Below are 13,021 nucleotides of genomic sequence, written 5' to 3'. Positions count from 1 at the left end.
CCGCATAGTTGTTCTCGTTTTTATGAACTTAACTTCCGTGAGATATCGGGAGTGATCTATACGTCCATCATATGACTAGGATGTACTGCATTTTTCAAGGGGTTTCTATTTTCGCTATTTCAACAGAATAAACTCACCCAAATAGCTACAGAAAAAGTCTACGGAGAATGTTTAATCCATTTTTGTTATAGCCAAGAAAAAATTACCCTTTTGCTTTAAACGTTATTATACAAGACTTGCAATATATCAGATGATGTCATCATGATCAAAAAGTTAACTGGTATCAGGTAAGAACATTCATAGAAAGTACTTGTCACTAACAAACTTCAAAAATCAATTGACGAACGGGTGAAAGTCAGGACAGGCACAAACTTTAGAAACCATCGAGTTCCCGTATAGTGCATGTCCTTGTAGTACGCAGTAAACAGAAGACATTAGGGATTAAACCGTAAATAGTTCACAGTAGACACTAACACTATACAATTATTGACTGGGGCTGAGGGCAACAGCGATTTCGTTAGCACCAAAGATCCTGACTATTGCCGGACGCGACAGTAACAGTAAATAGTAGACTATCAAGAGTAACAGTAAACGTCATCAGTAAATAGTAGACTACGACATCAAAAGTAACAGTTAACAGTAGACACTAGACGCTAGACAGTAGACACTAGACAGTAGACGCTAGACAGTAACAACTTACAGTAACAGTAGACAGTAACAGTTAACAGTAGACGGGAGACGGTATCAGTAACAGTAGAAAGTAACAGTAAACAGTAACAGTAATAGTAGACAGTAACAGTAAACAGTGACAGTAGATATTATACAGTAGACAGTAACAGTAGACAGTAACAGTAGACAGAAGACAGTAAACAGTAGACAGTAAACAGTAGACAGTAACAGTACACAGTAACAGTACACAGTAACAGTACACAGTAACAGTACACAGTAACAGTGAATAGTAACAGTAGACAGTAACAATAGACAGTAACATTACACAGAAACAGTAGACAGTAACATTAGACAGTAACATTAGACAGTAACAGTAGACAGTAACAATAGACAGTAACAGTAGACAGTAACAATAAACAGTAGACAGTAACAGTAAACTGTAACAGCAGACAGTAACAGTAGACAGTAACAGTAGACAGTAAAGTAAACAGTAACAGTGAACAGTAACAGTGAACAGTAACAGTAGACACTAAAGTAAAAAGTAACAGTAGACAGTAACAGTAGACAGCAACAGTAGACAGTAACAGTAGACAGTAACATTAGACAGTAACAGTAGACAGTAACAGACAGTAACAGTAGACAGTAAAGTAAACAGTAACAGTAACAGTAGACAGTAACAGTAGACAGTAAAGTAAACAGTAGACAGTAACAGTAGACAGTAACAGTAGACAGTAACAGTGAACAGTAACAGTAGACAGTAACAGTAGACAGTAACAGTAGACAGTAACAGTAGACAGTAAACAGTAGACAGTAACAGTAGACAGTAACAGTAGACAGTAATAGTAGACAGTAACAGTAGACAGTAACATTAGACAGTAACAGTAGACAGTAACAGTAGACAGTAACAGTAGACAGTAACAGTAACAGTAAACAGTAGACAGTAAACAGTAGACAGTAACAGTAGACAGTAACAGTAGACAGTAATAGTTGACAGTAACAGTAGACAGTAACAATAGACAGTAACATTAGACAGTAGACAGTAACAGTAGACAGTAACAGTAGACAGTAAACAGTAGACAGTAAACAGTAGACAGTAGACAGTAACAGTGAACAGTAACAGTAGACAGTAACAGTAGACAGTAACAGTAGACAGTAAAGTAAACAGTAACAGTAGACAGTAATAGTTGACAGTAACAGTAGACAGTAACAGTAGACAGTAAACAGTAACAGTAGACAGTAACAGTAGACAGTAAACAGTAAAGTAAACAGTAACAGTAGACAGTAACAGTTGACAGTAACAGTAGACAGTAACAGTAGACAGTAACAGTAGACAGTAAAGTAAACAGTAACAGTAGATAGTAACAGTAAACAGTAACAGTAGACAGCAACAGTAGACAGTAACAGTAGACAGTAACAGTAGACAGTAAAGTAAACAGTAACAGTAGACAGTAATAGTTGACAGTAACAGTAGACAGTAACAGTAGACAGTAAACAGTAACAGTAGACAGTAACAGTAGACAGTAAACAGTAAAGTAAACAGTAACAGTAGACAGTAAAGTAAACAGTAACAGTAGATAGTAACAGTAAACAGTAACAGTAGACAGCAACAGTAGACAGTAACAGTAGACAGTAACAGTAGACAGTAAAGTAAACAGTAACAGTAGACAGTAATAGTTGACAGTAACAGTAGACAGTAACAGTAGACAGTAAACAGTAACAGTAGACAGTAACAGTAGACAGTAAACAGTAAAGTAAACAGTAACAGTAGACAGTAACAGTTGACAGTAACAGTAGACAGTAACAGTAGACAGTAAAGTAAACAGTAGACAGTAGACAGTAACAATAGACAGTAAAGTAAACAGTAGACAGTAGACAGTAACAATAGACAGTAACATTAGACAGTAACAGTTGACAGTAACAGTAGACAGTAAAGTAAACAGTAGACAGTAACAATAGACAGTAACATTAGACAGTAACAGTTGACAGTAACAGTAGACAGTAACAGTAGACAGTAAAGTAAACAGTAACAGTAGACAGTAACAGTTGACAGTAACAGTAGACAGTAACAGTAGACAGTAAACAGTAACAGTAGACAGTAACAGTAACCAGTAACAGTAAACAGTAGACAGTAACAGTACACAGTAACAGTAGACAGTAACAATAGACAGTAACATTAGACAGTAACAGTAGACAGTAAAGTAAACAGTAACAGTAGACAGTAACACTTGACAGTAACAGTAGACAGTAACAGTAGACAGTAACAGTAGACAGTAACAGTAGACAGTAAACAGTAACAGTAGACAGTAACAGTAACCAGTAACAGTAAACAGTAGACAGTAACAGTACACAGTAACAGTGAATAGTAACAGTAGACAGTAACAATAAACAGTAACAATAAACAGTAACATTAGACAGTAACAGAAGACAGTAACAGTACACAGTAACATTAAACAGAAACAGTAGACAGTAACAGTAGATAGTAACAGTAGACAGTAACAGTAGACAGTAAACAGTAGACAGTAACAGTAGACAGTAAAGTAAACAGTAACAGTGAACAGTAACAGTTGACAGTAACAGTAGACAGTAACAGTAGACAGTAACAGTAGACAGTAACAGTAACCAGTAACAGTAAACAGTAGACAGTAACAGTACACAGTAACAGTAGACAGTAACAATAGACAGTAACATTAGACAGTAACAGAAGACAGTAACAGTACACAGTAACATTACACAGAAACAGTAGACAGTAACATTAGACAGTAACAGTAGATAGTAACAGTAGACAGTAACAGTACACAGTAACATTACACAGAAACAGTAGACAGTAACATTAGACAGTAACAGTAGACAGTAACAATAGACAGTAACAATAAACAGTAGACAGTAACAGTAGACAGTAACAGTAAACAGTAACAGTAACAGTAGACAGTAACAGTAGACAGTAAAGTAAACAGTAACAGTAGACAGTAACAGTAGACAGTAACAGTAGACAATAACAGTAACAGTTGACAGTAACAGTAGACAGTAGACAGTAACAGTAGACAGTAACAGTAGACAGTAACAGTAGACAGTAACAGTAAACAGTAACAGTAGACAGTAACAGTAAACAGTAGACAGTAACAGTAGACAGTAACAGTAGACAGTAACAGTAACAGTAGACAGTAACAGTAGACAGTTACAGTAGACAGTAACAGTAAACAGTAACAGTAGACAGTAACAGTAAACAGTAGACAGTAACAGTAGACAGTAACAGTAGACAGTAACAGTAGACAGTAACAGTAATAGTAGACAGTAACAGTAGACAGTAACAGTAACCAGTAACAGTAAACAGTAGACAGTAACAGTAGACAGTAACAATAGACAGTAACATTAGACAGTAAACAGTAGACAGTTACAGTAACAGTAGACAGTAAGAGTAAACAGTAACAATAGACAGTAACATTAGACAGTAACAGAAGACAGTAACAGTACACAGTAACATTTCACAGAAACAGTAGACAGTAACATTTGACAGTAACATTAGATAGTAACAGTAGACAGTAACAGTAAACAGTAACAGTAGACAGTAACAGTAAACAGTAACAGTAGATAGTAACAGTAGACAGTAACAGTAGATAGTAACAGTAGACAGTAACAATAAACAGTAACAGTAGATAGTAACAGTAAACAGTAACAGTAGATAGTAACAGTAGACAGTAACAGTAGATAGTAACAGTAAACAGTAAGTAAACAGTAAAGTAAACAGTAACAGTAGACAGTAGACAGTAACAGTAGACAGTAACAGTAGACAGTAACAGTAGACAATAACAGTAGACAGTAACAGTAGACAGTAACAGTAAACAGTAACAGTAGACTGTAACAGTAGACAGTAGACTGTAACAGTAGACAGTAACAGTAGACAGTAAATAGTAACAGTAGACAGTAACAGTAAACAGTAACAGTAAACAGTAACCAGTAACAGTAAACAGCAACAGTAGACAGTAACCAACAACAGTAGACAGTAACCAGCAACAGTAAACAGTAGACAGTAACAGTAACAGTAGACAGTAACCAGCAACAGTAAACAGTAACAGTAGACAGTAACAGTAGACAGTAAAGTAAACAGTAAAGTAAACAGTAACAGTAAACAGTATTAACAGTGTTGGCCAGTAGTACAGTAAATACTAGTAGTGTGAAGTACTTTGTAAGAAGTTGGTTTTAAGCAGAAGGCTGTTACAAATGTAACATTGTATAAGCAGTACCGAAATAAGCCATAGGCAGTAACCGATGGTAGTCCACAGTAATTATAAGCAACAGGTAGTAAACAGTTCACAACAGGAAATAAATACCAGGCAGTCAGTACTGTATAGCATGTATAATTGGCCTGTGCTAATACTTGTCATATCTACTTAGCTTGTATATACTTATACTTAAGACTGAAACCGTTTACATACTAGCACTTTTATATTACATTATTAGGCAGAGTGTCCTGGCTTAAGGGGCTGCGGTGACCAATTGGTTAATGTGTCCAGACACTTTATCACTAGCCCTTCACCTCTGGGTTACAAGTTCGAAACCTACATGGGGCAGTTAACAGGTACTGACCCTAGGCCAGTAGTTTTTCTCTGGGTATTTGGGCTTTCCTCCACCTCCAAAACGTCCTTAATTGACCCTGACCACGACTTACAATTATGAAACTCTATAGCATAAGGATGCTGTCAGTGAAATATAAGCAATATCCATTGCTTAGTTTAAAAGGAGTCATTCATAGCAATATAGCTAAATTGCCAACTTAAGGCCCTGACCCTAAGCTCCCTGGGGGTTCAGCCCCACCACTTTTACAATCTTAAAGTCTTAACCCCTTTGGGATGCTGCCAGTCAAATAAGAGTGGTATCCATCACTTAGTTCCAGATAATTTGTTTAGAGCAATACAGCTAGATTGACTCAAGTTTGACCCCACCCCTCAGCACTTGGGGCTGAGGGTCAGAATCATCCATTAATACAATTGTGAATCCCTACCACATTGGGATGTTACCAATCAAATATGAGTAATATCCATTGCTTAGTTTCAACAGATTCATTGTCTCATTTTACCCTACCTCAGCTTCCTGGGGAGAGGGGTACAGCTCCTCCATTTGTATGATTATGTTTCCAACGGGCAACCACTCAAGGATGCTATTGGACAAATATAAGCGATAACCATTGTTTGATTCCAATGAAGAAGTTGTTCATAGGAATATAGCCAAATTGTCCCTTTTGGCTTTGCCTTGGAAAGAAAATCAACAGACTAAAAATCTTCTTTAACAAATAATGTTTATTCACATATCCCAATTTTCATAATATACCTGAAGTATTTAGATGTTAATTAAAAGTCACTGTTTCAAAATAACCTCCATCATAGATAGTACCTGATGGAAACCATTCCAATTCATAAACACACTCAATACTAGATTTCTCATAAAGGTAAAACTCCATCAATTAATGAAGTTCATGTTATAGTAACTATGTCACCAACACTTTAAATAATGGAAAATGAAGTTGTTTCTCATTTCGCCTCAGCAGGTGCTTCCATCATGCCAACCACTTTTGATAAAGCTTCTTGGTATTCTTCTGGAGATAACTTGAAATCATCTGGAGGTTGTTCTCCATTTTGATCCCAGTATCTCTTTACCTCTATGTCACGGATTACTGTGTCAATAGCATTATCAATATACCTCATATCCTGTAAAAAAAACAAAAACAAAACAAAGTCTTAATTCAGACACATGTTAATTACTCACTCAATTTCAATATATATATATATATATATCTGAAAATAATGCAATTTTGTTTCCCTAAAAAGCCCTGTTCCTTGGTTTTCGAGGATTGACTCCTGTGAGTGCAGACCTTTAAAAGACATAATTTTATGACATATGATTTGATGGCCTGTTTCCAACAGATCTCTTACAGTACATGGTATTTCATCATTAAATTTGCATGATTAAGTGGTATAGTACTAAGAGGCTTGCTTGTAGATTTATCACTGAATAACTTGGAGTTCACTCCCTTTACCTGTACAATCAGATACCACTGCAGACTTTAGACATGACAGTCTTAGCCTGATGTCCAAACCATTTGGTGTGTAAGGAGTCAATGATATTTTGTTGAAATAAGAAAAAAAGACAGAATAATCCATTCACAATTAACACCCAAGCTCTTTCCTCCAAAGATGAAAAAATCAGGTCTAAATTGTTTAAAAAGTTAAATACACTTGCAAAGACAAATACAGAAGGAGCAGGATTTTAAACAAGCATACTGAGCAATACATGTCCCCTACCAGCCCTCACTACTTATTTCACTGTAATGATTCATAAAAATGGTGCCTTTGGGCATTAATTTGTGAAAAAAGAAAAGTATACAAATAGCTTGTGACTGATTTTAATGTAATATGCAATTATTTTGATTAAGGATTTATATCAAATAAAGGTGATATTTTCCAAATAAAAAACAAACAAACAAACTTAAAGTTTCCTTGGTTAATGAATTTTGAAACTCAGACTTGTCCGAGATATTATGGTCCTTTGTAATTGTGCAAAGTTTGATCAAAATACCCCGAAGAATGAAGCTGCTTGAGCACTGGTAATGATTTCATTCAATTAGTATCAATGACCTTGACCCAATAACACAAGGGCAGACTTATCTCTGGTTCACTACAGGAAACCTTAAAGAGGCTTACCCGCAGACGGACCGGTAAACGGCACATCTCCGATCACTAAATAAACTTCAGTACACGTTTCTATGTGACAAAATTAGAGGCTTTCCGACTTTATTTCTTGAAAACAATTACAGAATATGTATTTAAAAGACGTTTTAAAACTCAACCTGAGAGGGAAATGTATGGAATATAACGGCAAATCTTCTTTGTAAATCGCCGCTGCCTTTGAAGTTATCACTGTGCGGCACTGTGCACGTGCTTGTTTCTTTGATGTGTCAATCAAATTAGACTCCACTTTATAGCGGGGACTTATTGCGGGTTGCGATTAAATAAACAATATTTTTCTTACTTTTTCTATTAGCCAATTTTTCTGATCTCTCTGCGGGCAAGCCTCTTTAAGGCAAAGTCAATTTTCAAAATTTTCAAATTTAGAAATTATACAGTTTAGGACAAAAACATAATTCAATGCAACAGAGAAATTTGGCAACATTTTTGTGAGACTTTGGGTCATGTCACTATGATGTCAGTAAAAATGGTAGATCATTTATAAAATACACTAGATTATAAATAACTCACATTGTAAAGAGTCCATTGTTTCTTGTTCATGACAGTCTTGTTGCCACTTTTAGCGAAAGCTCTGCTGATTCGAAATTGTCTCTCCCGTTGAATAGTGTCTGGAAGTCGTTGCACAGCTTCATTCAGAACTCCAGGGGCATAGAAGTTACGTTTTGTACAGTCATCCCTGTACAATCCTATTGGAGTCAGAATATAAAGAAATACATTGTCTTATCTAGAGAATATCTACAGCAACTAATTTGAATTTTTGGAATATACTGCATGTAAACAGTAAAAAGATATTGCCAAAATATACAGAGCACCCACTGAGACCAGAGAAATTCTTAGTCAATAAGTTGGTTTATTCGGAAATTTCTTTAAATTAATACAATTATAATATATTTACACTTGTTGCAACTTGCAATTATAATTAAATTAGTAGTATTCTATACATATACCACATGCTTTAACTATAGATTGGGCACTGCATGGTTTATGATTGTGAACATCAGATATCAAAGAATCAAAGAACAAGTAGTAATACCAATCAATTTAAGAAGGAAAAGGAGATAATTTAATATATACATTTAGAGATAGTTCATATAGTTTAAACTTATTGGTAAAATGATAAAAAAAAATAAGTAAAATAGTGATTGCATTATTATTTATCAATGATTCACTAAGCAAAATTAATGAGGAAGATCTTTTACAAATCTGATTAAAAATTAGTAATGTCACATATAAATCCAACAAAAAACCTCTATAACTCCTAATATTGTCTAAATGCTGGAATATTGTAATATTATGACATATAATGTATAAACTTACCAATCTGTGGATAATAAAGTACTTTTCTATAAATCTTGTGCATGATCTGGACTGGACGTGATGTAAAAAAAGCAGCCAAAACTTTTTCCTTCCCGGAGGTCTGCACAGCCGCAGAGGAAATCCGGGCTACAACATTGACAACATCAGGACAATAAAACAGAGAAAGTCAAGTAGGCTCACACAAATAAACCAATTAATCATTTGAATTATATTCTCATACAAGGAAATTATCAATTAAAACACATCATTTCAAAAGATTAATCATGTAAATAGAGCAGATTTTACATGACATAACTACCTTAAATACAGGTGAAATATTCCTACAATTTATAAAAACCAAGTAAGATCTGGTCATAACATTATTTCAAGCTTATATATCATGGTGGAGAAGTATAAATTCATGTAAAATAAATATGAAATTGTACACCAGCTGGTGTTAGAGCACTTAGAACATCAACATGATAACTTCCACCTCTAAGGCCTTGAAGTTTTAAATACTTACACACAACTGATTTTGTACTCATTTTCAGTTCGGTTACCTGTAAAATCACAAAAACACATATCAGGCTTGTACTGATTTTATTTATCAAAACACTGACAACGAAAATGTTCTCAGTCTGTTCAAGACACTTGCTCAAGTCATTTAATATTAAACAAATTGGGAATTCCCTTGAAAATTCAAGACAGTCCTCAACTTGCTCAAGTTTGGAATAAAACTTGTTGTTGAAACTTGTTGATTTTGTGAGACTTCTTTCTATTTTACCATTGAGTGAAACACCTAATGAAACACCAAAATAATGGATTTCGGTATATTTCATTAATAATCACACTTCTATTACTTATTTTAAACAATTTTTGTTTTAAGAATTTTTTATTTTTGACAAATTTGGTGTTTCCTCCTAAAAAAGGTGATTTCAGAAACTGCCAAATTATGTTATTTTTTGTTGGTGTGGGGAGCTGGATTGGAGGATTAATTTTAATTCAAGATAGTTGAATGTGATGCCAAACGGTTCATTCGATGACCATACAATACTGAATAGTTGTGCAAGTGTGTTGGTTAAAATAATGTGGATTAATGAAGCATAATTAATGCAATTCATGTGTTTTAATTGATATAAAATACCTCAGGAATGTGTTATTGCACTTGGAAATGGTATAGATCTGCATGTGTCAAGCAACCCTTAGTAACTACATTAAGATTGTTGAAACTGTTTCACTGGAATGAATGTTGAATTATCCCACTTTTAAAGCCTCTCCAAGTTTTGTAACATATCAATTATGACAAAATTACAAAAATATGTTTAATGATAGTATATACATTCAGATTTCTACATAGATGAAATAACGTGAAAATTAACAGCTTAGTTCTTTACAATTGCAATTAAAACCAGGAAACTACCTACTAATTACAGGGAATCTCTAATGCAGTGCTAATCCTCTCTCAATATTTAAAAGAGCATATACTGCTGCAGCGAAGGTAAGGACAAGGAGTGTCGCGCAAAATCAAAATATCATCAATCTACGACTTACAGAGTCAACATGGGTCTATTAGACAAAATACGAGACAAGCTATTAAAACATGAAAAGTCTGGGACCATGAATGAGCATTGTTAGAGGAGTGGGAAAAGGCGCAACCAGACCTGAGTTTGACCCCGGGACTGCTGAATACTAGCCGGATGCTCTACCAATTGAGCTACTTCGTCGTCGATGATTGACCCAGTCCATTTTCACTACACTCTTCCCTCCTTCTTAAAAGTCTTTGATGCAGAAATCCTAACAACTAACAACCCAGGCTTCGAACCTGAGACCTCTCCAAACACTACATGGATTCTCTACCAATCGAGTTACCTGGTCCCCTATGATCGACCCAGTCCATTTATGCTACAGCAGCGAGACTTCTCAGCATTTGATTAACAAACTCATGCTTTTCTGTTAAAATCATCTGGGGATGTTTCTCACCACTTTTCAGGAATTGTTCTACTCCTATATATACGTATATGAGGTCTTATTCCACCTGATTAGTGATTACATTGGTGGATATTGCGACCTCATATCCCATCAGCGTGTTTTTCTTGTAGCTACCAGCGCCGTGATTCTGGGGCGCGACAAAAAAAAGTGTCATAAACCATCTAAAACGATAACTCATGTTAACAAATATGTGTACGCTTTACCATTACTTGTCGATGAAGTATCAATCCATTTATGCACAAACTGTGATGGGCACCTCTTAAATATAATTATATCCACAATAATTCACTTGCAACCTACTGTGTTCAAATATTGGGTCACTAAAACAACTTTGCTGTTCCGGTTATTATAAAATATGTAATACATACAAATAAAACGGATAGAGTAACACAATTTTTTCACAGCGTTTCGTTTGCTTCTTCTATTTCAACTACAAATTTGGATAAACCAGAAATAACCTTGAGAGGTCACAATCAAAACAAGTATGGCGATATATCCAAATGGGACCTACGCTTAAACAACAAAAGAGGCTAATAATCACTGATCTTTGATATAGATATGGACACAATATTGTAACTGTGTTTATTTATCATAGCTTTATAGCATTATGTAAGTCATATCGTATAAAATGTGAGTTATTATAACTTTTAAGCGATTTCAATTAGAGGTGTCACAGCAACAGGTTCTATGTGCGGTGGTGATTAAAGGTTACATGATCATGACAGCCTGTCAAAAGTTTCCTGTCGTGTAAACCTCTAATATTATTGGAGTAGATTTGTTCATGTTCTACTTTTTAGTTTTACGTATGAATTGCTGACGTTACAGAACAGAATTGAAAGAAATCAAATAAAAGAAACTCATAAGAGATTATGAAGTGCTTAAATTGATGTAGTTTTATATTCATAAACAAAAACATTGAGATCACGCTTTAAGACTAAGAGGGCTTTGTCAAATTTGTGTATGTAGCATTACATAGTCTAAGATCTATGTCACTTTGAATGATATTTTTTTAGTTATGAGTTTTAAAATAAAGGCCTTGATGCCCAAAGGAAAATCTGGTTGAGTCCCTATCACTGCTTACCTACATATATGTTTAATAAGGTCGGCGATTATCTTACCATGTGCCCTCAAGACCAGGGCAACTGGATCAGGACTTCCAGTGTGACTGTGTTACAATGAATGGCTTTAAAAACCAATCTCCCAAGTTTCTTACACGTTCTTCTTCATTTTTTAGTACATATTATTCGCAAAGCAAATGATAATGACAGAGCAGGAGGTCAACGAAAGTTGTGTCGTTGACGTTGTGTAAGAAATTAGAAATGTACATTGTAAAGATTGTTAGGTCCTAGAGTGTAACGTTGGGCTTCATGAGTAATCGCAAAACGGAGTATTCGGGTAAAATAAATGATCATTCGCAGTCCGTATATATTCTATCTTATGTCAACATTCGCAGTCCGTATATATTCTATCTTATGTTTGACAGACTTATATTTCAAAATATTTTAACAAAAAAGCCAACTAGGTCCAACATGTGAAAGGCTTACCTGATCACCGGTCTACTCTCCGTGGTGACCTTGAGAGTTTACTCATTCAGACGCTTGTAATTTAGAAAACATGCAGATGACTCTGATTTTATCACAGGCACACGGATTCCATGAAAAATGACTTGCCAAAGTGATAAACAATGTGCTCAATATATATCACCTATCAATGTTTTGTTTATTTATAGTTTGATGCATATTATGATTATCTCTACCATTTTCGCTTTCTAAGTTCTCGGGAGTTGGAATACAAAAAGTTTGATATTTGAAAGAGTTCCTTCCCCTTGACCGTATTTATAACGGCTAAGTTAGTACGCCTTCAATGTAGGTTGTTTAACGTTCTCTGACCACCTGTACCACCTATATGTTTCTGTGTTGGGGTACCCCTACGTTAGATTTGATTTATATCATTTATGAATACAACCGTAGGCCTAGTTTATATGGTAAAGTGAAGCATATGGCAAAGTGAGCTTAAAAACCATTATTTATCAGTTTGCTGAAATATTTTTCTACAAATGATAAAACGAAGACAAAAAACATAACAGGGACCAGGAAATTTAGGCAGGGGCATGGCGCTTTATTTACTATTATGGCAAAGTGACACTCTTATAGTAGTTTATCAAAAAAAAAAAAAGATTATCTTCATTCATTCCTTTAAGTGCGCTTCACTTTACCAGAGACATATAATACATGTGTCTCTGACTTTACCATGAAGTTCAAGTGAAACATTATGTGTTTTCTGACTTTAACATTTTCACATTTAATTTTTTGGAACACCTTGAATCT

General features: G+C 34.9%; 1 protein-coding gene across 1 annotated transcript; it reads right to left on the bottom strand.

Moving 5' to 3' along the window:
• Nucleotides 1-5,943: 5,943 nt before the first annotated feature.
• On the bottom strand, nt 5,944-12,304 carry LOC117316500 (cytochrome b-c1 complex subunit 7-like). Its single transcript, XM_033871110.1, has 5 exons — nt 12,239-12,304; nt 9,229-9,265; nt 8,727-8,852; nt 7,920-8,095; nt 5,944-6,371 (listed from the first exon to the last, which is right to left on the bottom strand). Exons 2-5 carry the CDS (start codon nt 9,248-9,250, stop codon nt 6,195-6,197), a joined length of 501 nt encoding a protein of 166 aa, XP_033727001.1. The 5' UTR covers nt 9,251-9,265; nt 12,239-12,304; the 3' UTR covers nt 5,944-6,194.
• Nucleotides 12,305-13,021: the final 717 nt, after the last annotated feature.

Source organism: Pecten maximus, chromosome 18, assembly GCF_902652985.1.
Source record: "Pecten maximus chromosome 18, xPecMax1.1, whole genome shotgun sequence".
NCBI lineage: Eukaryota > Metazoa > Mollusca > Bivalvia > Pectinida > Pectinidae > Pecten > Pecten maximus.
The sequence above is the reverse complement of the archived record's forward strand: the minus strand, read 5'-3'. Positions and strand labels throughout refer to the sequence as shown.

What these genes read in the sequence shown, in the direction of transcription:
- LOC117316500 (XM_033871110.1), bottom strand. Translation starts at nt 9,250, where the DNA reads ATGAGTACAAAATCAGTTGTGT. An exon ending in GAGTACAAAATCAGTTGTGT is followed by an intron (nt 8,853 to 9,228) that starts GTAAGTATTTAA and finishes TCAATGTTGTAG; the next exon opens with CCCGGATTTCCTCTGCGGCT. An exon ending in ACTTTATTATCCACAGATTG is followed by an intron (nt 8,096 to 8,726) that starts GTAAGTTTATAC and finishes TGACTCCAATAG; the next exon opens with GATTGTACAGGGATGACTGT.